The sequence below is a fragment of the Larimichthys crocea genome, chromosome XV, assembly GCF_000972845.2.
Source record: "Larimichthys crocea isolate SSNF chromosome XV, L_crocea_2.0, whole genome shotgun sequence".
Lineage (NCBI taxonomy): Eukaryota > Metazoa > Chordata > Actinopteri > Sciaenidae > Larimichthys > Larimichthys crocea.
Genome location: NC_040025.1, coordinates 9,943,983 through 9,969,374, shown reverse-complemented (window position 1 = coordinate 9,969,374; position 25,392 = coordinate 9,943,983). Strand labels below are relative to the sequence as shown.

The 25,392-nt window shown below is 41.2% G+C and overlaps 1 protein-coding gene across 2 annotated transcripts; it reads right to left on the bottom strand.

Annotated features, from left to right (window-relative positions):
• Window positions 1-217: 217 nt before the first annotated feature.
• spats2 (spermatogenesis associated serine rich 2) lies at window positions 218-25,379 on the bottom strand. Of its 2 annotated transcripts, XM_019253215.2 has the most exons (14): window positions 25,275-25,379; window positions 21,933-22,173; window positions 19,532-19,817; window positions 18,500-18,579; window positions 16,459-16,567; window positions 15,930-15,979; window positions 15,521-15,743; window positions 13,983-14,162; window positions 13,735-13,870; window positions 8,882-8,940; window positions 6,607-6,716; window positions 6,302-6,404; window positions 4,021-4,175; window positions 218-3,927 (listed from the first exon to the last, which is right to left on the bottom strand). In XM_019253215.2, the coding sequence occupies exons 3-14, from the start codon at window positions 19,554-19,556 to the stop codon at window positions 3,664-3,666; spliced, it is 1,494 nt and encodes a 497-aa protein (XP_019108760.1). In that variant the 5' UTR covers window positions 19,557-19,817; window positions 21,933-22,173; window positions 25,275-25,379; the 3' UTR covers window positions 218-3,663. The 2 variants fall into 2 exon arrangements, with proteins under 2 accessions (XP_019108760.1, XP_027144103.1); XM_027288302.1 differs by lacking the exons at window positions 21,933-22,173; window positions 25,275-25,379 and adding an exon at window positions 21,445-21,898.
• Between the last annotated feature and the right edge of the window lie 13 nt (window positions 25,380-25,392).

Sequence of the window (25,392 nt, the reverse complement as noted above, 5' to 3'; positions counted from 1 at the left end):
TATATATTACTCTTTTATCCATTTATCGACATATTTCAAACTACGCGTGAGCAACTCGGAGCATTTGAGGTCAGAAGCAGGAAGATTAATTACTTGAACCCCCTGCAGCCGTACACGTCGATATCCCAGGATCACTTTACTGTGTTGCGTGTGTAGACTCGCAGTAAACCGTCATGGTTACCTCGGGCTTCAGGTCACAGAAGACAAACACAGTCAGTATTGCAAACTGTTTATTCGTAGTAAATGAGAAGTGTGCAATTCAGTGAGTGGGAGAAAGAGCGGAGAGGAGAGGGAGTGTGCCGGGGACGGGACGGTCGATGTCTTTGGTCCATATTTTGTTGGAGGGGAGGAGGGGGATGTCATAATGAATCGGGGGGAGACAAGAAAAGGCACTTGAGTTTACAGTTGTCTCAGAGAGGTTGTCTGAAGAAGAAGAAGAACACGGGGTCTACAAGAGGAATGAACAAACTAGATGTTTCAACCTCCATGATGACTAATATGAATATCACATACAAAATGCCCCATGTGAGCACAAAATTATATAGCTACATATATGTATATACAGTAAGGAATCTGAAAATTAAAAGAGGAAGAAGAGGAAGAGGAAGGTGAAGTGTTGGATTTGTCTCCTTTGGAATTCTTTACAGGCAGAGAGGAACGAAACAAAAAAAAAGGCAGCAACTTTTAAAGAGGACGAAACCATTTCTTTGGCGACAACCTAACAATGTTCCTACAGTCTGGAATGTAAAACAACAAACTAAATCTCAGATGAGGAAAACAAAAAAAAAAACTTTCTTTGAGTCTTGATTGAACAAGTCCAGCACCTCGAACGCAAAAAGATATGCTAGAGTAAAAGTCCTGCAGCTTTGATCCAATCAAACTGCAGCAGAGAACCAACGTCGTCTTTGTGACGTAACAAAGTCAGCGACTGTGAAAGCACTCAAAGGAGAAGTTTGATATTTGGAAAGAGATTGATTTCTGCATCCCAGCTCCTCTAAAACTCACTAATTAACACGTTATATTCGTTTCTGTTTAATCCAAACAACAACAACCCAAGTGTAACCGTTCACAGGAGGTGCCGGAGTATTTCTTGACTCCAGGAAGTTTTTGAACAAACAGTCCGACACTTAACCTGCAAATTGTAGTTTTTAAAAACACGGAAGCAAACTCTAGAGGAGCTGATGAGGATTTTGTTACGTTAGGACAAGAAACAAAATTTCCTCGAGGTCATCGAGAGGTTATCTGGGATGGTTTCAGAGTTCAGCTCAGAGAAGTGGACGTGGGGCAGTTAACCGCACGTACATTTGCCAAAATAACCCTCGAGACTTTCTTCTTGCAAAACTGAGAAAATACCCTGCTTGAAATCACTCCCCCTCAATAAATCTGACATTTGCGTCTCTTGTCCGAGTAAGTTTTCCAGTTTTGTGTCTCGTGTGTGTGAATTCCCCCCCCCCAAAAAATTTCAAACTGTTCCTTTGAGTCAAGTGTCATCTCAGCACGGACTGTAAACATGTTAGTGCCCTTTTGTCCACAGTATTCACCAAAATATAAATCACTGGAAACATTTCGTATCTCAAATAAGAAGAAAAATCTCCCGGTGATCAGGAAACTCATGAGGAAACAAAAAGAAGAGGAAGGGGAGAGAAAAAGAGAGAGAGAGAGAGAGAGAGAGAGAACATAATATCTTAAATTTTTTTTCCCCAAAGTCTGCTCGAGGGAAGACGACACATCATGAAGAAGATGCAGCGATAATGTAACAACCAGTTTAACACTAAAGCCTTGCAGCTCCACAAACTGTATGTACATAACTACAGGATAAAGAGATGAGGAGGAATCACCGTCCTGTCCCTTCAATAAGAGCCCACTGCGAGGAAAGACGGCTTGGAAAGAAAAAGAGTCAGGCCGTGTCAAAACATCAGCAATGAGGTATTACCAGCTATTTGTTCACTAACACTGGACACGACGAAACTTTACCCCGACGACAGCCTCGAGGTGTCGACTTGGCAGCCATAGAAAAGAAGAAAATCTGTGAAATCGATGCAACCGTCCAACGCGTTCATCAGTTTGATCAGTTCACAGATGATAAAGTGAGTGTAAAAAGGGGAAGAAAAAGATCTTGCATCTTATTCTCACATTTTATAAATTGCAACTCTGCTCTACGAGTACCGTCTGATTAGAAAGCAGTCATGATGCGGACGTCCACGTCTCTAAGAAAAAAGGCAAATGTGAAGTCTCTGTGACTAAAGGCAAGCACGTCGTTAAACACGACATCCGTGTGCGTGTCTAAACGACAAGAAACACAAAAGGACGAACGAACGGTGCGCGCGGACGATAAACCATCAGAATAAATGTTTGAGAACTAACTATAAAAACAGCGTGTGGGCCGTTTGCTTCTTTCAACACGTCGTTTAACATATTCTACAAAAAAGGTAATGAGCCCTCTCTGTTAGAAAATAAAAGGACATCAAGCCGAGAACGAGAACACACTCCGAGTTAACCCCCCGCCTGTCAGTGGGAGGGCGATACATCACTGCCTCAGGCGATGTTTAAAGGAATAGTTTGACATTTTTCCTTGCAGAAAAGTTGGATGAGAGGCTGGATACCGCTCTGCACGGTGAGCATGAAGCTACAGCCAGCAGCCGGACAAAGAAATGTGCTCTCACATCTGCACTTTGAGTACGAAGCTACAGCCAGCAGCCGATTAACTTAACTTGGCATGAAAGCTGGGCACAAGAGGAAACAGCCAGCTCTGACCCCGCTGTAAAAAGATAAACAGGACAGGGAGTGTTAGTTAGTGAACTTCAGAGTTTAGCTCCAAGGCTGTTAGGCTGCTGTCATCTAGCGATTGTCTCGTCTAACCATCATCAAGAAAAGGGAAATGTCAAACCTTTCCTTTAAGAGGGGCGACCTCTGTGCTCTCACTCTTTACATTTTTAAGTCCTAGCGTTAACAAGTTCCCTACCGTCTGTAGCAGCCACATGAAAAGCTCTAAATTACAGTTTGATATGTTTCTTTTTTTTCTTTTTTTTTTAAACCTTGCAAAGATTTGACGATAGTCTTTAGTGTTGATTGCATGTCTTCTCTCCCGATGACAAAAATCCTCCTGCTAACGCTAGAACTGCTTTTGCACTTCCACGGTGAAGGCATTGAAATGGTTCTGGGGAAACGAAAGAAGAAAAGATCTCAGGTGCAAAATAATCGGAGAGCTGACGTACGCCACGGCAAAAAATAGAAACAGTACTAAAGGAGTTCAACTTCAATAGTGCACAAATTGTTGTACGTAATGCTGTCAGTCTCTGGCAGGCTGCGGATACGAATAACAGGAACTGACAACAGCGTAGCGACGAGATCTCTCAGAGGAGGAGGGGGCTAAAGATCGAAGCTGTTACCTTAACCAGGATGGAAGAAATGCAGAAAGGAAGAGCGATTACAGAAGAGGGAGAGCTTTTCAAGTTTGAAGGATGAATGGATTGATGTAGAGAGGTGGCACTACAGCTCAACTGACGGAAAATATGTAAACTGGTATTCTATTCTTCATTGAAACGAGTTAGTTGGTGGTGGTGGAGGTGGTGGAGGTGGGAGGGAGGAGGACGAGTGTGGAAGGGGGGAAGGGGGAAGGGAGTGCGAGGGTTAGTAGATGGGTTTGATTGAGCGTTTCCAATGTCAAGGGCAGTGCGTCCGCGGAGGCCTTTGGGGCAGCCCGTTATGAGAGGGTCGGTCTTGGTTGTAGGAGGACGTGGAGGAACGAGAGGGACCTCTCGAGTTGTTAGAGTGCTGTGAAGTAGGACCGGAAGAGCCGCCGCCGTCGCTCTGGTAGCGGTGGTTGGCACGGCCGGCGTTCCTTTCGTGGTGGGAACCGCCGTTATACCGCTGACCCCCCGAGTGGTACCCCTGTCCCTGGAAAGTACGCCTGTTGCCTTGGAAAATCTGAGAGGAGGATTAAAAATCAGATATTTAGTGCGAGGCTGGTTTGTGTGATGAAACACGACTGCTTTTTTTTTTTGTTTTTCCTCAGCTGACCTGTTTGTTTGGAGGAGGGCGGGATTCGTTGGAGGTGCTTTGGGTCTGGGTGGTAGGAGGAGGAGGAGGAGTTTCCAGCAGGCTCGGGCTGGCGACAGAAGAGGACGTGGAGCTACAGCGGGACCGATTTGAGTAGCCTGTGCGTGGATGGTAAACTGTAAAAGAAACAAAAACACAGGAAGGTAAATCAGCAACAGTGCAGCCTGGTTCCTGCCCCGTGAAGCAGGATTACTAAAATAGCTTCAAACGCATAAATTCCAGAGAAGGCTCTTATTGATCCGAGTCTATATTTGGAATTTTAAGAGGTTTTGGACTTTTGGGCACCGTTCACACTGTGAGCTTTTGTATGAGACTGCTCTGAACAAATGTAGTGAAACTGTGGTGATCTCTGTGGCATTTAAAGACGACTTGGGGCACATTCAGACCAGCACTGTGGCAAAAACAGATTTTTCCCACCCACTTACTAGTAATGTGTTTTGGCTGCTGTGGAGATCTTGAGCCGAATCCAATTTTTGGAACAACACAGCCTGAAGTCACGCTGTGGCTCCTCAATCAGACGCTCAGATCGGCCGGTCAAACTCTTTCACAGTCAGCCTGAAATGTCTTTGAAACTGAGCTGATCTAAACTCTGATGCTCTGATACTGATGGAGGAAGCACCGGCATCGATAAAGTTAAATAACAAAGTTAAGCGAGCTCACTGTCCCTGACCATCCACCTTTCATTGTTTAGCACTTGTGCTAAGATTCTGGTGTTAGTGATGCAGCAGTGTACTTAATTATTCTTTTCAAATTTGCCCTGTTTGCTTTGTGTTTTTGTTTTCTGATGTGTGATATGTGTCTGTGTTTCCTGATTGTTTCACAGCGGTTATGTTTAAACACAAATAGAGAAGCTTGCAGCGACTCACCGCAGCCTGAACGTGGCCTTGTGTGACTTTTTCTACATTTACAAACCATCAGAATAAAAGCATGAAATGATGCAGAATACACTGGAGTGACTGCTAATGCTAAAAACATCTGCCTGAAATCTGCATTTCTTGCTGCCCTCACTCACACACACACACACACACACACACACACACACACACTCCTCGTCCTCTTGAGGTTTTTTGATACATAGTCGTGCCAGCCACGAAGCCGAAGCTTATTCATTCATAGCGAGGAGGCGATAATCGCGCTAAGCGCTCCGTTTTCTTGTTTCTCCTCGACGTTTGCTGTCCTCGATCTGCATACACGCAGGGAAGTTCTCTCGTCTGAGACTTCTGTTATCTCACAGTCTATATGTGCCTTTATCCGGCTGACCAGGTAACTTCCTGCCCAAACTCTGACGATGCTTCTCTGTGGCAACACTGGTTGACTCCAGTAAAACCACAGGACGGCAACGTGTCACTCTGACACATTTTTACATTTAAATGTGAAACCTGAGAAAGATCAGCAGGACTGAAACAACTCTGAGAACAGAAGATTCTGTGTTTAGGTTTGAGCTCACGCATGAAAGACTTTTTGGAGGCCAAAATACAAATAGTTGATGCACTTGTACATTTTAGGGTGCATTTAAACAGGATCTGGTGCTGGGGGGGATCGTGTGCAGGCGAGTCTATTTGTGCTGAACGTAACGCTGTGAAACAATCAGGAAATAACTTTTTATTTTGAGGATTATCGAGGCCAGCGCTCGCTCACTCTCATTCACTGTCTATGTCTCTCAACCACTCATCACTCTTTGTCTCTCAAACCAAACTAAACTTCTTCATGTCTGTTTCGCAGAGTAAACTGTGAGCCAGACTCAGATTTAGAAGCTGGCTACATGAAATAAAGAAAGCCAGAACACACAAACAGAAGAGTTTAGTCCATGAATCCACCTGGATGGAGTTTGTAGGGCAAAGAAACTTCTTGCTTATTGCTGCGTTTTTTTTTAAATGGACAAAACAGACTTCCTGTACTCAAATGAATAGAAAAACCTGCAGCACTGAATGTAAAAGCTTCATTTACTCACTTAAGTCAAACTAAAAGTTTAAATGTTTGATTTATAAATCCACCCAAAGTTTTGATTCACAGCTGTTGGACCTCTTCAGTCATTCAAAATGACACATTTTGGCCGTGTTTTGACACTTGGTGTGTACTTCCAGTGTGCTGACAAACTGCTGCTATAGTCGTGGATCCTCATAAATCTCTGAAAGTGAACCTCTGAGCTGCTCATATTTTGTATCATTCAGGATTATCAAGTTGAAAAAAAGCTCACTTCAACACAAATAAAAAGATAAAAACAGATGAACAGATACCGTACCTGATCCAAACCCTGTGATGCTCGTCTTCAGCGGTTCAAGATCGAATGTAAATCTTACAGCTTTCCCAAGGTCCTCGTCGTATTTACGCTCGCTCACAAAGTGCTGCGGGGAAAGAAAACCAATTATATTAGTCACCAGTCGGCTCCAAAAGGCAGCAGGTAAATATATATTCGCCGTTTTCTTTCAATTATTACTTCAGCTTGGAACAATTCACTTCAAAAGAGCTTTTTAATTTGCACCCTGCGACTCCATGATTACCACCCACGTCATATTTAATCAGCCGTGTATTCAGTTAAAAACGTACCTTGATGTCTGCGCGCAGTTCGGTCAACTGCTCCTCAGACATGGACGCAGACTGGTCCGTCAGCCGTCTGAGCTCCTCTGCTCTCTTCTGCCGGGCGTCCAAAATCAACACTGAAACACGAGGTGATATTTAGAAAGACGTAAAACTGATTTATGAAACCGAGGAGGTGCATGCTGTCCCCTCAGAGAGCAATAAAAATAACGACAGATTATGTCCCATGAAGGTGCAACTGAGCTCGCAATTAACAAATTACTTAATTGTTTTAAAAGGCCTGACTCATAACCAACTTAAATGATTACTCAATTATTACACTGGCTGCCAATTATTCTAATTATTTAATTTTCTGTGGAGTCAGTGTTTCATTTCCGTCTTCCTGCTGATACTCCCTGCGGGTCCGGGTAAGTTTCATTTTCCTGTGAGGAACTCAGCTGTGTTCCTTTTAAACGACGAGCACAAAGTACGTCTGAATCAGCATCAATAAATAAACCCGGGTCAAAAGATAAAACCAAATCAAGATACCGTGTGTGTGTGTGCTTGGTACACACAGGGAGTTAACTAACACGGACGCTGTGACGCACTTAACACATTTCTTCATGTTTTTAAACTCTGCGTGTTTTGGGCTGAACTTCAAACAAAAGGAGCGTTTAAAACTACTCACAGTCGCTGCTCAATTACTTCAAGAACACAATATGTCAAAGATGCAGACATGATGTAGCATCGCTGTCTCTTTTCTAAAGTATGCGCTCCTGTACGGAGCCGAATATCTGCAGAATCTACACTTTAGTGTTTGTCTTTTCATCCGGAAGACTGTCAAACAAAATGTTTCTGAACTACTGTTTGTGGTTACGAAATATTAGTAAGTAAACTTTATATAAAACACCTTTCAAGAAACAACAAGGTGCTGTACAATGCAAGCATTAAAAATAAATAAATAAATAAATAAATAAATAAATTTATATAAATAATAATAATAATAATAATAATATAAAAACAGTAATGCTAAGTTAAACTATAGAAATAACATAAAAATAAAAATATAAAATAAATAATAAAAATAAAAACTTTAGTCTAAAGTATTCGATTCAATAACTGAAGTGATTCGTCAGAAAAGAAAATTGACGAAGTCCATCGTCTGTTTGAGTAATTTTTTACTAAAACAATCTGTTTTTTTCTGTTTTATATAACTGTAAACTGATTTTATTCTATTTTTTTTTATTATTTCGGGCTGTAGCTTGGACAAAACAACATTTACTGATGCCACCTTGAGCTTTAAGAAATTGTCATGGATGTCGTGACAATGTCGTTTTGTCACTTTGGGCATTTTATCGGCCCAAACTATTAACTGAATAAATATAAATATTCAGTAAAATCGATAAGAAACATTAAATCCATCCATAGCTGATCAACAGAAAATGAATCAGCAGCTCCTTCGATTGGTTGACTCGACTGAAATTCTTGTTCCAGGTTCTGGACTGTGATGATTTGCTGATTTCTGTGTTTTCTGAAGAGAAGACGTGACGTTGGACTTAAATTAACAAAGAAATATCTCTATCGTGAGGCTTTGCTGAGGTGAAGACGTCATATCGGACTTGATTAATTGAGGGAAAACAGAATAATCGATACATAAAACAATTATATGTTGGCAGTCCCAGCTTCAGTACCGGTAACTGGTCCCACACCGGGGATCAATACGGATCATGATATCCTGGACTGTTCTTGACAACAATAACAACATCCTTTTGTGTATCTCCATTGAGAGCTGTTCATCTTTTATCCCGATGAACCGCCAGTTAACGGAGGAAGCAGACTAGCAGGAGGTAAATTTTGAGGAAACCTGGCTTTTGTAATGTCGAAGAAATACTCGAGTTCCTTTGCTTTCCTCTCAATTCCCCACACACAGCGCACAAAGGCAGCATTGAGTCTCCCTTGACACCTGACACTATTCACTTTTTCCAGGCCTGGATCACACAACACTCTACACTGAGAGGACAGAATACGAGAGAATGGCCTACTTGTACAAATATGCAGTCTTGCTCTGTCATGTTACATACACATACACACAGCGGTATGCTCTGGGTATATCAGAGCCCGAGGGCAGCGCTGCAGTTTTTAAGAAACTGGGACGTTGCGGTTCCACAACAATCTCTTTTACTACCGGGAAGTGATTTAGGTCAGATTCTCCGAGCCCTTGAGTCAGGTGATCATATTATGAGAAGAATACTAACGGCTCCTGGGTGGTATTTCGACAAGCAGGTTGTGGTTGAGAAATACTTACTGGATTCTGCTTTGACTTTATCCATTTCTCCCAGTAGAGTCACTTCTCTGTCCATTAAACTAGAAACAGAAAAAGAAGAGAGAGGAGAGAGAGAAGAGAGAGGAGGGGGGTTATTTTTCTGCACTCACTCAAAAGATAAGAGGAAAATATTGTGAACGCTGACTTTGCACTGAGATTACGAAGCAATATCGTTAAAGTAGGAGCCTGCTGCACACTCAGAAACACACAGCACAGCGTCTCTGAATGACAATGCAAAACCTCTTCACATCTCTTCGTTGGCCGTCAGTTAAATTCAATATTGAGATTCTTTTAGCAACTTTAGCAGCTCCATCAGAGCCCCTAAGCTTATGTCTCGGCCATGCAGCACTGTTTTGGTCCGTTTTGTACCCAACAAACTTTGTTAACTTGCTCAGATTTGGACATTTTTCTCTGGTTTATGTGTTTCTAAATGTATAAATATGCCACAGAGTTAAACTGTTTTTCTGGAGATCGGATGTTTGCACACATTTTGAGAATCGCTTCGGGCCAGCTTCAGCTGCTCTGTGGAGACTGACTGCTCGCTGCGTCCGTCAAAAGTAGAAGCTTCTGTAGAGGACCACAGTGCTTCATTTAGGGTTTGAAACAACTGACTAGAGTGGCTGTGATTAGCTCCGTGCCTGGCTAAGCGGAGATCTTCATCGCTAGTTGTACCCAGGGTCAAGGTTCATGACCGAGCCTTTGCTATCTGAGCCTCCTGGGCTTTGCAGGCTTGTCAGTACACTGCCTGTTTTTATGAAAGACTGTCTTATGCTTGTTTTATTCTCATGTTTTTCATCCAATACTTTATAACCTTTAAAGTTATAAACAATTAAAGTTCAGTGTGACGCAGTAACATGCTGCAGTTCTTCTTCATGTCAACTTTTTGACCCTTCACCTAAAGACAATTACACAATATTAGCTATATTATTGTGTAATGTATGCATATACTGTTTTAGGGCACTAGTTTATTTGCCATCTAACTAGGCATGGAAGCTACCAGTCATTAGTGAAGGAATCTTCTTTGTTTTTAAAGGATCTTTCTGATTAATTCAAGACTAAAGTTAGTCTGTATGTCGCATGTTACTGTAACTGTGTTATGGTGTGGTGTATGTGGTGTGTTATGTTCCTTGTCTTGACTCTGTCACCTCCCCTTAAAGTCTTGGTCTCGATACAGCTTGGTCTTGGTCATGACTCGGTCCGTCTTGGTTTATGTGGTCTTGACTAAAACACCGGTTCCAGGTCTCAGCAGAGATTCAGGAACAAAGATGGAGCGACTTGAGGAATAAAAACACCAGGAGTCACTCTGGATCGTTTACTGGAGCGACGGAGGAGAGCTCAGAGTTTTTCTGAAGGTGTTTGTGGCCATCCAGAGCTCTAATAAACTCGCTTGGAGAAAATTAAGTGAGGAAGTACCTGGTAGGTGCTGAAAACGTCTCTTACTCGATTCCAGATTTACTTTACTAGGAGCCAAGTTACCGTAGTATTCAACAATCAAACATTTCGGAAATTGTTTGCCTGTCCTTTTGCAGCCAGACCTGCTCTGAAGTATGAATCATGACTTTTTACATGAGAGCTGTGTGTTTTGGGGTTCAGCAGTTCAGTTACTCGCATGAATAAACACAAATGAACCGAGCGGCATCCTCTGTGGCTGTGAAGTGAAGCCAATGCAGAGGTGCCAAAAACTGCAGTTCCTCAAACGTAAACAGAAATAAACCTTTACAGCCTGGAACGAAACAAGTTTTGGTCAGTTGGAAGCCAACGTGTCGGCAGCCAGAGCTGCAGATTTTGAGCTTCAAAGTGGCCCTTAGAAAAACCTGTGGGTGACGTCACACTGAGATTTTTGGAAAGTTTGCTCTGCATTTTTCAGGATTATTATACGCGTTTCTAACTTTAACTAATCAGTGTTATCGCTCCGTCACTTTAATCTCTCCGTATACTTTAAACAAAATGCCTGTTGGACTGTCTGACAGATACAAACCTCCCTGATACTGTTGCAATCACGCCTCTTTACGCAGCAATTGACCAAGTGTGCTGAGGTGAGACGGTAAGCAGGTTTCACCCTCGGGCTCTTTTTCATTCTTTACACAACTTCTTCTGTTCACAAACGAGGTCAGCACCATGAATTCTTTTCAAGGAGAGACCATCGACCCGCAAGGAGGCTACGATGACAGACTTCACGCCCCACCCTCCCTCTGTTTGGCACTTTACATAAACCATGCATGTATCAGGAGAACTGGATACTCTGTTCCAAGATGACACCCCCATTCATGCCAACGAAAGCTCTTCACTGGATGCCAAAAAAAAGATTTTTTAAGACTTCCTTCACAGACTTCCATGGAAGAACGTAAAGTTTGTGTAACACGATTCTGCCAAAAACTTGTTGTCACTGCGCCAAACTCACCTCACAGCTCAGCTCAGTTAGTCTTCTTCCTTCAGGTGGTTGGACGACACGTTTCGACCGAGTTCAAGCATGCTGAGCATTTTTACAGTCTCTCAATTGGCACCAATTAACCGTTTTATAAACCGTTTCACAGCCTCACGGTAAAACAGAAACTAAACAGTGTTGTTAGGATCTTTTGTAACCAAAAATTCCTCCTTAAAAAAACAAGTATTTTGTCTTCTTTCCATTTATTAACGAGTATCTCCTTGCATCAGCTGGTACGAAATGATCAACTAAAAACTTAAAGCGTTGATTCTTTTATTAGCATTCAACAGAAACGTGAGTCTTTGTCACAGTGGTGTCAAAACCTTGAGGGAGCAATAAGAGCCCATGACAGAACAAGCTGTCTTTTATCTTCGTTAAAAGCGCGGAGCTGCATCGATATCCCCATTCAGCTTCGGATATCGACAGGAAACCACGGCGTCGGGTTTCAGCTTTTCAGAGAGAATAATGAACAAGTTAAGGTTTTTAGAGTCGAGTGCACTAAACTGCGAGTGAGCTATCTCCTGCTAGCATCCCCGGTAATTACCGAACCCGTCGATAAAGTCGCTCTCCTGACTTATCGAGTCCTAAATTGAGCAAACTATGAAGTGTGTAAGCTAAATACAGAACAAGCTGCACATGCTAGAAGTACAGCATGTACTTTGAGAAAGGTTAAATCTGGGTCAACTGGACAGAACAAGTGACAAGTAATACGTACATAATGATTATTTCTTCTGTTTGGCATTAATGGTCGTAACAGTCAGGCTGTATAAAAACTACCGTATAAAACTCTGTCCAAGTGTCATCAAGTAGGACAAAGGTTAGAAAAACGCCCTTTGACTCACTGACGGTAAATCAAAACCTATAAAAATGCTCCAACAGCACTGCAGCAAACTGAACTCAAGAAAGATCATCAGGAAATAAACGCGTGAATTAAAAGTCCCTTTGTGTATTCTCGCTTGTGTTTCTGCTACATCTGACGAACCGTGAAGATTAAGCGAGGTAGACCAACGTCATAAAATGTTGCGTAACTGAATATAACGATTGATTGATGACGAAACGGAAAGCTCTTTTCCTGTACTCACTTTGTTCTCCCATCACCGCTGCCTCCCTCCCTCTCTCACTCACTCACCTTGTTGAATCGTGTCACGACAGTAAACTTAAAGATCTGCAAAACTCGCGGTGTCGGGTTAGCTCAGTTGGTCGAGCATCCGCCTCTGCCGCATGTCATTCCCTGTCTCTCTCTCTCCCCACACATTGCTGTCACTCTTCAGTCTCTATACAATAAAGCTTGAAAAGGCCAAAAAATATATAATTTGTAAAACTCTTGTGAGATTTGTACCCAGTGTTTCTGCAGACGGTGGAAGTTTGTCAAAACTCAACCTTGACTTATTATTTTACCCAAACAATCTTTTCCTCAACCTAACCAAATAATACCAAACTGCGACTGAGAATAAGGCAACTAAGTATAAAAACACAAAGCCAACATCAACGTTCACGCAGTCTTTTGGATGAAAGCCTCCTGTGTGTGATCGTCACACCACGACTGGTTCAGACTTTGTGGCTATTTGTAGTAGGTCACCTGACTTTCTTTGGGCTTTTTCAAAATATGTACTAATGTAATAATTTGTCTCTTTCAAACAACAAACTGAGTCTTGTTTTTTCTCATCGTTTCACTGCAGATGCACTACTCAGTGAGAACAGAAAATATTAAAGTTGAAACAACGCGCACAAATCTCACGAGAGTTTCTAGGGTTACCATGTGGCGCAATCTTTCGAGTTCAAAGCTGACTTTGCTTCATCAATGAACAGAAAGATATGAACATCCCACGTCCTAATATTGGTTCTAGGGTACAAGTAAGGTCCAATGTAAGGGGTAAAGGACACAGTCAGCTGATCACTGGTGTGAAATAAACTCTTTTGGGGTGATGCAGGACTGAAGGGGATGCTTACTGTAGGTCCTCCCACATATTATACAGCTACTTACTGAAGAAATCATTAATTTGACACAAAATATTGATTCAAAATGATTTTATGGATTTAAAATAAATCAAAAACAAATCACTTTTCTGGGGCTGTTGTGGTTCTCCAGTCTACGATCAGAATCTCATTTAAAGCAACAGCCTGTTACAGATAATGGAGCGACTGACCAGTGAACAAAGCCGTGTAAGTTGTCGCGCTGTCTGCTCAGTCAGTAACGGTCATGCCTACTGCCTTGATCTGTCATACAGGATCTACATTCAGAGTTCCTTAAAGGGTTCTTGGTCCCCCCGGGATCGCTCCCGCAGTGGAAACGCCCTGCAGGGTGTTTTGTTACGTCTCACTTTAAACATGCTCAAACATGTTTTCAAGAGTTAACTACTGTACAGCCGCCATGACCAGAGGCAGAGGTTAAAAAAAGAAATTTACGCACCAGCTCTGGAGCTCGGCAAACGTCTGCTTCATCCTCTTGATTGAAGAGTCCATCTCCTCCTTGACTACCATCCTGTAGCGAGTCAGTGAGGCGGTACATCTCTGCAGGTCCTTCACAGAGCGGTCGATGTTGGAAGCTGAGGGGTAGACGACGTAGGTTACGACACATTTTGCCCCACATTAGGTTTTACTTTTACAGTATTCTTAGATTAAACTACACGCAGCACAAAATCATCTGGGGTGACTAACCTATCTTCTTGACTCCTGCTGGTCCTTGCTCATTAGCGGCGGGTGTTAATGAGGAAGTGGGTGGATGTGAATTTGAGCCTGGCCTGTGTCGGTTCTTGTTGCCTCTGGGAGCCTGATGATTCCTCCCTCCTTGCTGTAAGGCTGGACTTGGAGCGCTTCCTTGACTTTCTGCTTCTGCACCTGTGAGAAGACGGATTACTTTACAGCAGGTAAAGTGAGCCGTTTCTAGAGTAACTTTCCCCCCCAAAAAATGCCTAAAATAGAGGCGAGCCAGAATAGTCGACAAGTCGGTCAGCAGCGGAGTATTCGTGTCCGCTGTTTTCTTTTCTTTTTAAAAAAGAGAAAGGGGAATTGGAAATGATACGTTGTAGAAAAATACAGTTGACAATGCAGCATACAACAAAAGATTACAACAAAGTCACAACACAGAAAAGGCTTTAAAAAGAGTTTCCTGCTCTTACAAATCAGAAGAATTGCAGTAGTTTCAGGAGACACGTGAAGCCGACAACAATGTGTCACCGGAGAAGCACCACGCTCAAAGAAAGAAGAAGTGTGACATTCAGTTAAAATGACTTTGCCCTGAGAGGCGGTCAAGGGGATGTGAAAGTCAACAGGGATGGACGAGAAAGTATTATACCATAAACGTTGTAACGCGGCCGTCACACCGCAAAGTGACATTCACATGTCCACGAGAAATAGGTGGAGCCGGATGTTGGGTGACGACTCGCAGGGTTAGTAATGAACAGAGCTAACCGCTCATAAAAACATCTGCTTTCTCTCTTCTGCTCTGTCGTTCCCCTGTGACATCTTGTTTATCATTCCACACATTTATGTTCAATAAAATGAATCAAAGAGAGGAAGTTAACAAGCTTCAGTACACAGTTAATTCAAAGCATGCATCTGCAACTTCCACCATGCTCTGAGCTTTAAAACGGATCTTCAGAAAGCTACAGGCGACGTCACGCATGCGCTGCCCATTCTTCAAACCTCGTCTCGTCTTCAGTTTTCACTCCAACAGAGGAGGTTAAATAAAAGTGAGCGGTGCAACGCTGCTGAAAGCTACAAACAGCTTCCTTTATTTTGGACACTCTGGCTCTCCGTTTCCTCAAAGCTCAGCACTTTGAAGAAAACTTGCACAAATTCGCCAAAGTTGCACTGGAGGCATAACATTTGCGTGGGAAAATTTCAGCTCCTTGAGTTCATCGTCTGATTGTGTCAGCATAAACTGAGTTTAACTGAATATAACCAGTTTAATATCTTGTGTGAACAGGCTGTGAGGTACAACACAAAAGCTGTTCCCCTAAATCAGTCGTGACCTGAAGTAGTAACCCTGCTGGTACGAGTGGACCTCGTGAGGACTACTGCTACTAAACTTTAACATGATCTGATCTGAAACTGTAAGCTTCCCCCAGCGCGACCCAAAACCAGTCCTGAGTTTTTCTTTAAATGGTTATCAGAGCAGATATCCATAACATCTACATCTACACCCCCGAGCCCTTCCTTCTTTTGCCTCCATCATTCATCAGAGCTGTGATTACCGGTGGTTTCGGATGTAGCGGGTTCAGAGTCCAGCTCGGCTGCATCCAGGGAGGCAGAGTCCAACTGTTCACTCAGCGAATCGAGCGACTCTCCATCCATTACTGATCCGTTGGCATGAAAGCCGTTCATCTCATCCTTGCCCTCCTCGGGCGATGCGGCCTCGGGAGGAGCAGGTTCTGCGGAGACCTCTGGCTGAGGCTTGGGCTTCTTTTTCTTCTTGGGCTGGACACAAAGAGACAAATGAACTTCTTTTGATTTAAGCTGAATTAAAAGGTTTGGCACTCAGATTCAGACATTACTTCCCCGCCTTAATGCGAAGAATTGAAAGTAGCACGGCAATTAGTTTCATAACTGTGACGGACATAAATATGCTTAGTCAACAAAAAGATAATAAGATGCAAGCTTCACCTTCTTTTTGCCGGTTACATTCCACTCCTTCAGGATCTCGACTGCGCTACCTAAGATGCAAAACAAACAGTGATGACGAAGGTACAAAGGCAATGACGACAGAGTGAACACTTGTAATACCCAACCCACATGTCTGAGTGCTCTGAGGCGTTCTTTGGACACCGCTAAACTACAAAACAAAAGCTGCGTGACGTACGGGGGGGGGCGGCCTTCCCGTTCTAATTTTAAACTTGTGAAACTTAAAGCATGTAAATGACGCTCAGACTTCTGCATGCAAAGCATGACAAGCATGAAAAATAATTCTCAAGGTCACACTCTGCACGAGCAACGGGTGGCATGTCAGAACAAAAGACCTGACTTCACGTGTGTGTGGAAGCCTTTGAGGAAGAAGGCAGATAAGACCAAACATAAATCTTTTCCTTCATGACGGACTTCACGGCATAATTGCTTTAAAACATGCAACAGTACCAGTTTATGGCAGCATGTTAGTTCCTTATGAGAAAGCTTATTGCTCTTTTAATTTCCATACCTTCCAAGAAGGCCTGAACAGCCTTGTCGACGCAGTTCTCGAAATGCTGCAGCACCAGCACGATCTCGTTGTTACTTTTGTTGGGGACGACTGCCCTGACGGCACTGATCTGTAAAATAAAAGCAGAAGAGTGTGAGACGAACAGGTTTTTAATATCAACCCAACGTGACTCAACAGTTCAATAACATTTTGCCTCGAAGACACAGTGTGCTCTTGTTCATGTTCTACAGAATGTGGAAACACTCAGATGTTTTATTTACTGCAAGCAGCTCCAAAGCAAAGAATTTCTTCTTCTTATTATTATTATTACTGGACAGGTATCTGTGACTCGCATCATTGTGCTCTGAAGCATGACGACCTCACAAAAAAAAATTTGAATTAGAAACCAAAAACCCAAATGACCTGCCAGGAAGACATTATGACACCACAATGAAACGCTGTGCTGCTCATTTCCCTTCAGTTGCTTTATTACAGATTATCAGCTTTAAAAAGAGGACGCAGCTCGTCGTGAGATTATAAAGTAACTGTACGCTGACCGGCTGCTTTATTAGGGACCCAAAAGTGTGATCCAACACAACAACTCTGCCATAAATTCAACTTTTATGAAGCTTATAATGCTTCGGTTTTTGTTGACACTGTCAGAGAGGTATTAATTCTACTTTATGGTTATTATTAAGGTCTTACCGGGTGCTGTTGTTGTGCAGGAGTGCATTATATGAATATATATTATTCTGGCCCTCACATGTGTGTAAATGGGGTGGCCGAAACATTGGAAACACGTCTCAATTAGAGTTGCACGGTACCCACTGTGCCAAATCGTAACGGTTCCTACTATACTAGAAATACTACCGTGGATTACTAAACTACCGGTGCCAGTCTCCGCTACAGAGCGGCCGCCTCTGCTCTCCTCCAGGCTTCTCACTGCATGCTACTCCCTTGTAAACAAACCAACATGGAACCACAACCGAACTCCACAGCTGCTGAATGATTGGCTGTTTGCCTGTTTTTGGTGATGTCCGGGGATATGATAGGCTGTTTCCGCACGCTGGGTCCGTTAGCTGATTGGCCTGTTCGTGTGTTTCTGCCGGCAAGAACGAACTCCATGAAGACAGCTCCGCTTCGATAGACGTGCGTGCAGCTTACAGTCACAAACACGAGACAACACACTCACCATGGCAGAAGCACCGGGCCCGAGCGGCGAGTCTGCAACGGTCGACAGTGGCAACACTACTTTTGCTCAAAAAAACTTGTTTCAAGCTTGTTTCAGTCTAATTCTTACTTCACCAGTATCATGCACCAAACAACATTATAAGTAATCAATAAGTATAACTTGTACAAATACACTGCAGTTCATAAAAAGGCTGCAGTATTCCGATAATACCCGGAGCCGTGATACTTTGTCTGGTACAGTATCGTGGTTACTCATTTTGGTATCGTGACAACTCTACTCTCAACATAACGCAGTCCTGTTCAACACCACTGCAAACTACAACCTCTTCTCTTCTTCCAATTTAAAAATCTATGACACGATCATGAGGTCAAGTCTCTGGTCCGATCAGAGGAAAATTACTTTGCATATTCACTGGGCTGCGTTACCAGGAAATAAACACGAAAGCTAAAAAACTCCTCTGGCCCGTGTGCTCAGGCGAGCATTCTCACTGTATTTTACAGCCGCCATGTTTGGATCCAGTGTTCAGCTCTGTAATACATCCCTGATTTTCCCCTTTAGCGATACTTTAACTGTTGCTCATGCTCTGACAACTTGCCCTCTCCTGTTTACCGTTGCCAAAAAACAGCTCACTGGGAAAGTGCTGCGCATAGAGAGAGAGAGAGAGAAAGAGAGAGAGAGAGAGCCCGCAACTAATGCGACTGAATGTCAAGGCTTAAGGAGCGAATCCACCGACACAGGAAGGAGTGGAAATGTTTGACTTCAGCAGCAGATTAAAAGATCCTGATTAACACAAATGTTGTGATTTTATGTACAAACCTGCAGGCTGTTCATGTGTGTGTGTGTGTGTGTGTGTGTGTGTACACATCTTACCTTCTCCTTCATCCTCTCAGCTGTTCCTCCCTGGGACATGACCATTTTGGAGCGAGTGTCAAACACCACACCAGATGTATCTGGATGAAAAAATAAATAAATATAAATATATATACACACACACCAAACTTCATTGTTTGTTCAGGCCTCGAAGCAGATTTGCAAACCATTGGAGAACACCATTTGCAAGACAAAATAGCCAGCAGACATCATCACAGAGATTTCCTGGAAAGACCAGTCGGTTTTACGACTCACAGCCGTGTTACAATGGCAGATTTGTGCTCGTGAAGATGTTTTACTTCACCTCAAGTCAAAAATCTGAGACTGTAAACATTATTTCAACTTGTCAAACTGTTTAGAAATAAATCCGACTTGGATTAAAAGCAGCAAACAGTGTATAAAATGTTAAAATGTCAAAATGTTAAAGGTGAAAAGACACAAAGGACTTGTTATTCAGACACACGTCGGTTAGCAGGCAGCAGATGCAAAGAGAGACAACTTGTAAAACAGCAGTGTAACAGCAGATTTGAATCTGCGACTCATTTAAAAGAACAAGAAGACCCAACAGAGACTTCTGGGAAAAAAAAAAAAAACTTCATGGTTATCAAACTTGAGAAGCTGCTGCAAAGATCTGAGGACGTTTCTTAGTTTTAAAAACATAAAACAAAAGCCTGACAGCTGAGTAAGAAGAGTCGGGGCAAAGTCCAACGTTAATCTATGGCCTTTTAAAGACAAGACAGAAAAGATACAGCCGTGGTAAAAAGCTGTTTTTCCCGTGCACGAAAGTAGGTTAATGTCTTTGTGAGTATTCAAATACACCGGGAAAGTATTTCCATCTGTTAGACTACACTTGAAACTTTAGGATGACCCCATTAGATTCCACCTGAAAGCAATTACGCACACATTTATCTGTTATTTAATTTACATCTTTATCTTCTAATCTTAACATACTGCATGTGTGTGTGTGTGTCTGTACACTACATGGAAACAATAAAATACAGACTTTTATTTTTTTTTAAATAAGATACGTACCCTTCTGGCTGTTTTTCTTTGCCATGTCGTCACGCAAAGGTATCCGTGAAATGCCTCGTTGTATACTTCCTCGAGACTGCAGTAAACCTTCAGATATGTTTGAGCCGGTGTTCAAATAAGGACTCCGAGTGCCGTAACTTTCACTTTGAGTTCTTCTTGTTGGAGAAGATGCCAGCGAGGCCTTGTAAACTGGCAGGAAGTGTTGGTAGAAACAGGATTCAGATCAGGCCTCCACCATTTAGGAAAAAGATTCAGGTTTTTCCTCTCGTCTCTCCACCAAGTCGATCTGCGAGGAGGAAAACATAAAGAAAATCAGCTGTTAGGAGAGCCGAGAGATGAAAATGGTTTAAGAGGTACATTCACAGTAGCCGTGTTTGTGCTGAATAAGCTCCAAGATGCACAGAAAATATGCAAATCAAATGAAATCCATTTCCTCCGACTATGAAATATGAATGAAAAACAGATTTCAATAAGTTATTGTCCGTTTGGCAGAAAAAATAAAATGAATCTGCAGTTAATATTGTGCTTGGCAGGAAGGCTGCATTTAGTTTGAAGGGAAACCGGTTAGCAGAGCTGCAGAGGAAACACGTCTTCGAAGGGTTTCTTCGAGCTCTGCAGGAGCGGTGGCTGACATTATTACGAGGGTCACTCGGGACGCTCGCCGCGCTCTCACAGTCTGAGCTGATAATGACTGCAAATCCCAGAATTTGACACACCGACAGATGCTCTGACCAAAGACCGCCTCAAATATTTTGGATTTCCTGCACAGCCGAGCTCGTAACCAGCGGTGATGTCAGCACTGTCACCGACTGAAAGACTTTTGGACGACGGTCTCGCCTTGCAATGTGGTTTTAATTTTCATGACTCATTTCTCTTACTGTAGGGCTGAATGAAAACTGAGATTTAACAGATGACACGCCGATGACACGCAGGAATGGAGATTATCTTCTTAGACCTTTGTGCACAGTTTATTATTTTAAAAGAAAACAAACAAGGAAGGAGGAAACGACATGTGCACGCCTAAAACAATCTTTGTTGGCCTGAAATCGATCCGATCATCCTGCTGAACAATCAATCAATACCACAGATACCTCAAGCTCGTTTTACAGGCTCCTGCCAAATCTGAGCTACTTTAATCACGTCTCTTTTAGCCTCGCTTCGCAACCAGACATTCTCAGCATTTTTATGAGCCAGCTGTTTCCCCCCCTCGTCTCTCCCTCCTTTTTTTTTTTTTTTTTTTAGGTTTCTCTTTCTGATCCCGGTTCACCAGAAAGAGAAACTTACCAAACTATACAAACACAAACACACACACACCTGCAGATTAGGACTTGGCACACACACACCGTCCTGCAGGTCACTCCACACCTTTTTTTTTTTTTTTTCTGCAGACGTCAAACTCGCATCAGCACAGTCAACAAGTGACACAGCAAGCAGGGCCACAAGGATGCATTATGTTTATCAAGAGGGATGGTGATGGTGCTTGAATCCTCAAGGGAGCCAGGTGCACTTGTACTTTCTGTGTGTGCGTGTACGTGACACGTCTACTCGAGTGCAAACGTCAACATTCAAATAAAGCTGAAAAAGTTTGAACTGAAAAAGTTGATGTGACATATTTAAGCGGAAACCCAACATGCGTTCGTGTCTCACACACACACACACACGCACACACACACACAGTTTAGTTACAGTTGAAAAAATGGTTGCTGGTTGCAGGTCAACATTTCTCATAGAGGTTAAATATAAAACAAACAAACAAACAAACAAACAAAGCTGTGTGAGCCTCTTAAATAACCTGAATTTCAGCTGTTTGTGTGGAAGTTGTATCTTGTATCTCTTGGCTCAGTTTGCATGTTTAAATTTAGAGATTTAAAAAGTGCATTTTAACACACACACACACACACACACACACCTACCTCTCCATCAAACAGTCAAACTTCGTGCTGGTGTCAGGCTCGTGCATCACGTTTAAAATAAAAACACCTGACTGTCTCACGTGACAGCTCGTGCATCGTTACTCTCATAAACAGCTGATTTGAAGGTGGCTCGTGCTCGTTTCACTGATTTTTAATTTTTTTTTTTTTTTCTGGCTCAGGTCCGGAGGTTACGTTCACGTTAGCTTAGCTCGCGCTGTGTAGCTCTGCAGAGCCCGTTACCGAACCGCGATACATAAATACACGAATAAATAAATAAGACATTTGAATCTTTAAATTGTCTCAAAGTGCCTCCTTCTTCTCCTTCTCCTTCTCCTCCTCCTCCTGCTCCTTCTTCTCCTTCTTTCAGGATGAACCTTTGAATGCAGCGTTAGCATTAGCAGCTAGCTCCACAGCTAACGTTTTAACGTTAAACCGTTCGCAGCCGTTAGCTCGTCGGGCTAACGGCTGCATAACGTTTAAATACGTACTTTGGTGTCAGGAGTCAGGACGATGAACGGCAGCTTCTCTGGAAGAAGGTCAGCACCAGCTCAGCAGCAGCAGCTCGCAGCCTCTGGCTCTGTCTCTGACTCTGACTCTGACTCTGTCCGTCTCTAACTGTCTCCGTCTCTGACTGTCTGTCTCCGTCTCTGTCTCTGTTTCCGCTGTCGGATATTTTCCCCAGGACTAGACTCCTTCCGGGGTTGCCAGGTTGGGTTCGAAGAACACCCCCTTTTTAATACGTTTGAAAAAGAGAGAGTTCAGTTCAAGGACTTTACAGCGAGTGTTTTAATTAATTAATAATATTTTTATATTTAATTTAATTTAATATACTTCAATTGAATTTAATATACTTTTTATTTTAATTTTAGATATGTAATTCCAAAGAAGTCATATAATTTTATTATATAATAAAATTCAATATAATTTAAAAATAAAAATAATAATAAATAAAATAGACATGGCAAAATGAAAAAGAGACCAAGGTAAGTTCAGTTCAAGGACTTTACAGCGGTGTTCTAATTAATTAACAATATTTTAATATTTAATTAATTAAGAATATATTTTATATACTTTTATTTTATTTTATATAATGTAATTCACTATAATTCAATTAATTTAATTTAATATAATATAATTCAATATAATTTATTTTATTTATGAATAAAATATAATTCAATATAATTAAAAAAAATAAAAAAAAATAAAATAGACATGGCAAAATGAAAAAGAGACCAAGGTCAGTTCAGTTCAAGGACTTTACAGCAACTGTTCTAATTATTAATAATATTTTTTAGATTAATTTAATATAATTTAATATACTTTATTTATTTTTTATATAATATAATTCAATATAATTCAATATAATTTCATTTTATTATTTTATATAATATAATTCAATTTTAATAAAAAAATAAAAAAATAAAATAAATAAAATAGACATGGCAAAATGAAAAGGAGACCAAGGTAAGTTCAGTTCAAGGACTTTACAGCAAGTATTCTTATCAATTAATAATATATTTTTTTATATTTTTACAATCACTGAGTATTTATGAACATGTCTTCGTTATAATTCAGTTTTAATCTTCCCCCTTTGACTCCACAGAGCAGAGGTGCCCAAACATCTTTTAACAGATATGACAATGTGAAGATGCAACATTTAAAAAATAATAAAAGTTACATACAAATGCACTGTTCTGTAATCATTTTAGAGTTATCTTTTTTTTTCTTTAAATGGCAATGTAACCAAATCTGAACCAATCAGGCGTGAACAAATCTAAAAAAAAAAAACAGTTCTTCCTTTCTTTCACATCTGGAGTCAGATAACAAAGAATAAACTGTTTGAAATAAGTTAAACTTGCATGAAGTTGATACAAATCTGAACCTCGTGTTCATTTTAAACATGACTTATTATGAGTAGCACAAAGCCTGTTAACATTTAAGTTTAAAACGTGTCACTCTTGCTCTTCTCTTTAACAAAATCATTCAGAAAGTAATATTTAATGTCACATCTACAGATATATAACAGCAGCGGTTATGTCCTTAGAGGTTCAAATGCTTCGTTATGTCAACCCAAAAAAGCCAAATCTTCCACCCATACCGTATCAGACAATCCTAGCAGGCCATAAATAATATATTTTAAAAAAAATAAGCTTCAGGCCGCATGAAATATGAAATCTGACCGCTGGCCGTGATTGGCTCCCGGGCCATACTTTGCACATCCCTGCCATAGAGGAAGTAGGGGGGAGGGGAATGTTAGCAAAACTGACCTCCATAATTTTTATTCAATATCTGCTTCTCTGTTGTATATACCTAATATAGATGTACTGTATATATTCATATGTAGCACATGTACATACACATACTAGTCTGTTATGCTTATTATTGTCTAAACACACTTAGACTTTATGTGATTTGTGTTCTGTATGCACTCTGTTAGATATAATCAACGCTAACCTATGAGATTAATCTGGATTTAAGTCAGATTCTTTAACCCCAGCATGACTTCATGACTTTTTTATATATATTTCTTATTCATAAGTCATTTCTTATCCATCTTTTGGGCAGAAGCTGCTGTTTAACCTTTAATCTCTGATCATTGCTCTTTGTCTGTTTAACTACTTATTTGTTTCTTTTTCCTTCACCCACACATTTCCTCCTGGTCTCTGTTTCCTTCCTTGTGTCTCAGTACCACTGTAAATGTTCTTTTGACTGCAGCCTCTGTTATGTCTATTTTTAATGACACCTCTTGTACTTGTCACTTTGCCAGTAAAAAAAAAGGAAGTATTATTTCAAACCACAGGCTGCATGCAACGGTGACAAAAGTGGCTGAATAAGGCCAGTTCACACGCTGCAGAGTTAGCTGGTATCTTTACAACCTGGGAGGATTCATGAGCTGATAACATATGGCACACGTAGGTCAGAGATATGACTGCATACCGTGCATAAATAACATAGTCTGACATGGACACATAATCGCTGAAGATGTTAAAGTCGAGTCATCACATTTCCTTGTTCTAGTGATGTCATGTCCTTTTTGACAACACTTCAATTTAACTGCACAAAGGGCACACACGTGTTTCAGACTTCTGAGATGTTCTTTCCGTTTTACTTGTTTCTTAAAAGTCTCTATACCTAGAGAATATAAATTTACAAATGTACTCTGTGATGATTAATATGTGGCATTCACAGGTTCAGTAGTAGTACAGTAAGTAAACTATCTGCCATGTATCTGTTTTTATGTATGCTTATTTTCAAAGGGTCATTTCAGTAGTTTAATAATGCTCTTTCTTTAAAGTTTATACTTTAATATGTATAATCAGTGTAGTGATTAAGATAAGCTTGGTTTATTAGAAAGTTATATACAATATATACACATCTGATAAGCCTTATTGTGTCAGTCGAATGACATTCAGATTAGATTAGATTAGATTACACTTTATTTATCCCACAGTGAGGAAATTCACTCGTTACAGCAGCAGAAAATGTGTAATGTACACTACAGAAGTAAAATAAAAAGTGCACAACACAACGAACAGACGGAAGTATCCTTCAGACTATACAACAAACAACAGACAAGTGTCAAGTGTACAAATGTGTAAAATGAGTACTAAGGATAAAGTGTCCATGATATAAATAATATTGCATAGATAAATTTTATTTTATTTTTTGATTCAATATAATTTTAATTGGGTTAATATAATTTAATTTAATAAAAATATAACAAAATTAAATTTAATTTAATTTAATAAAAAAAATTAAAAAAAAATAAATAGACATGGCAATGCTATCCTCTCACATCAAGTCTTATAACACCTGATTACTGTGCAAACCTGGCAACCCATGAACCACGTCGTCACATCCGTAGTCGAAGAAAGGGTTCGCTCGGTTCGCCGCCTCGCGTCGCCCGGTAACAAACCCCCAGGCTCAGCGGTCGTTGGGTCGGCCGGT

Excerpts from the sequence above, each read along its gene's own strand:
- spats2 (XM_019253215.2), bottom strand. The coding sequence starts at position 19,556 with ATGGCAAAGAAAAACAGCCAGAAGG. Across the intron at positions 6,717-8,881 it reads TAAAGTCAAAGCAGAATCCA|TGTTGATTTTGGACGCCCGG; the intron begins GTAAGTATTTCT and ends CTCGTGTTTCAG. Across the intron at positions 6,405-6,606 it reads AACTGCGCGCAGACATCAAG|CACTTTGTGAGCGAGCGTAA; the intron begins GTACGTTTTTAA and ends CTTTCCCCGCAG.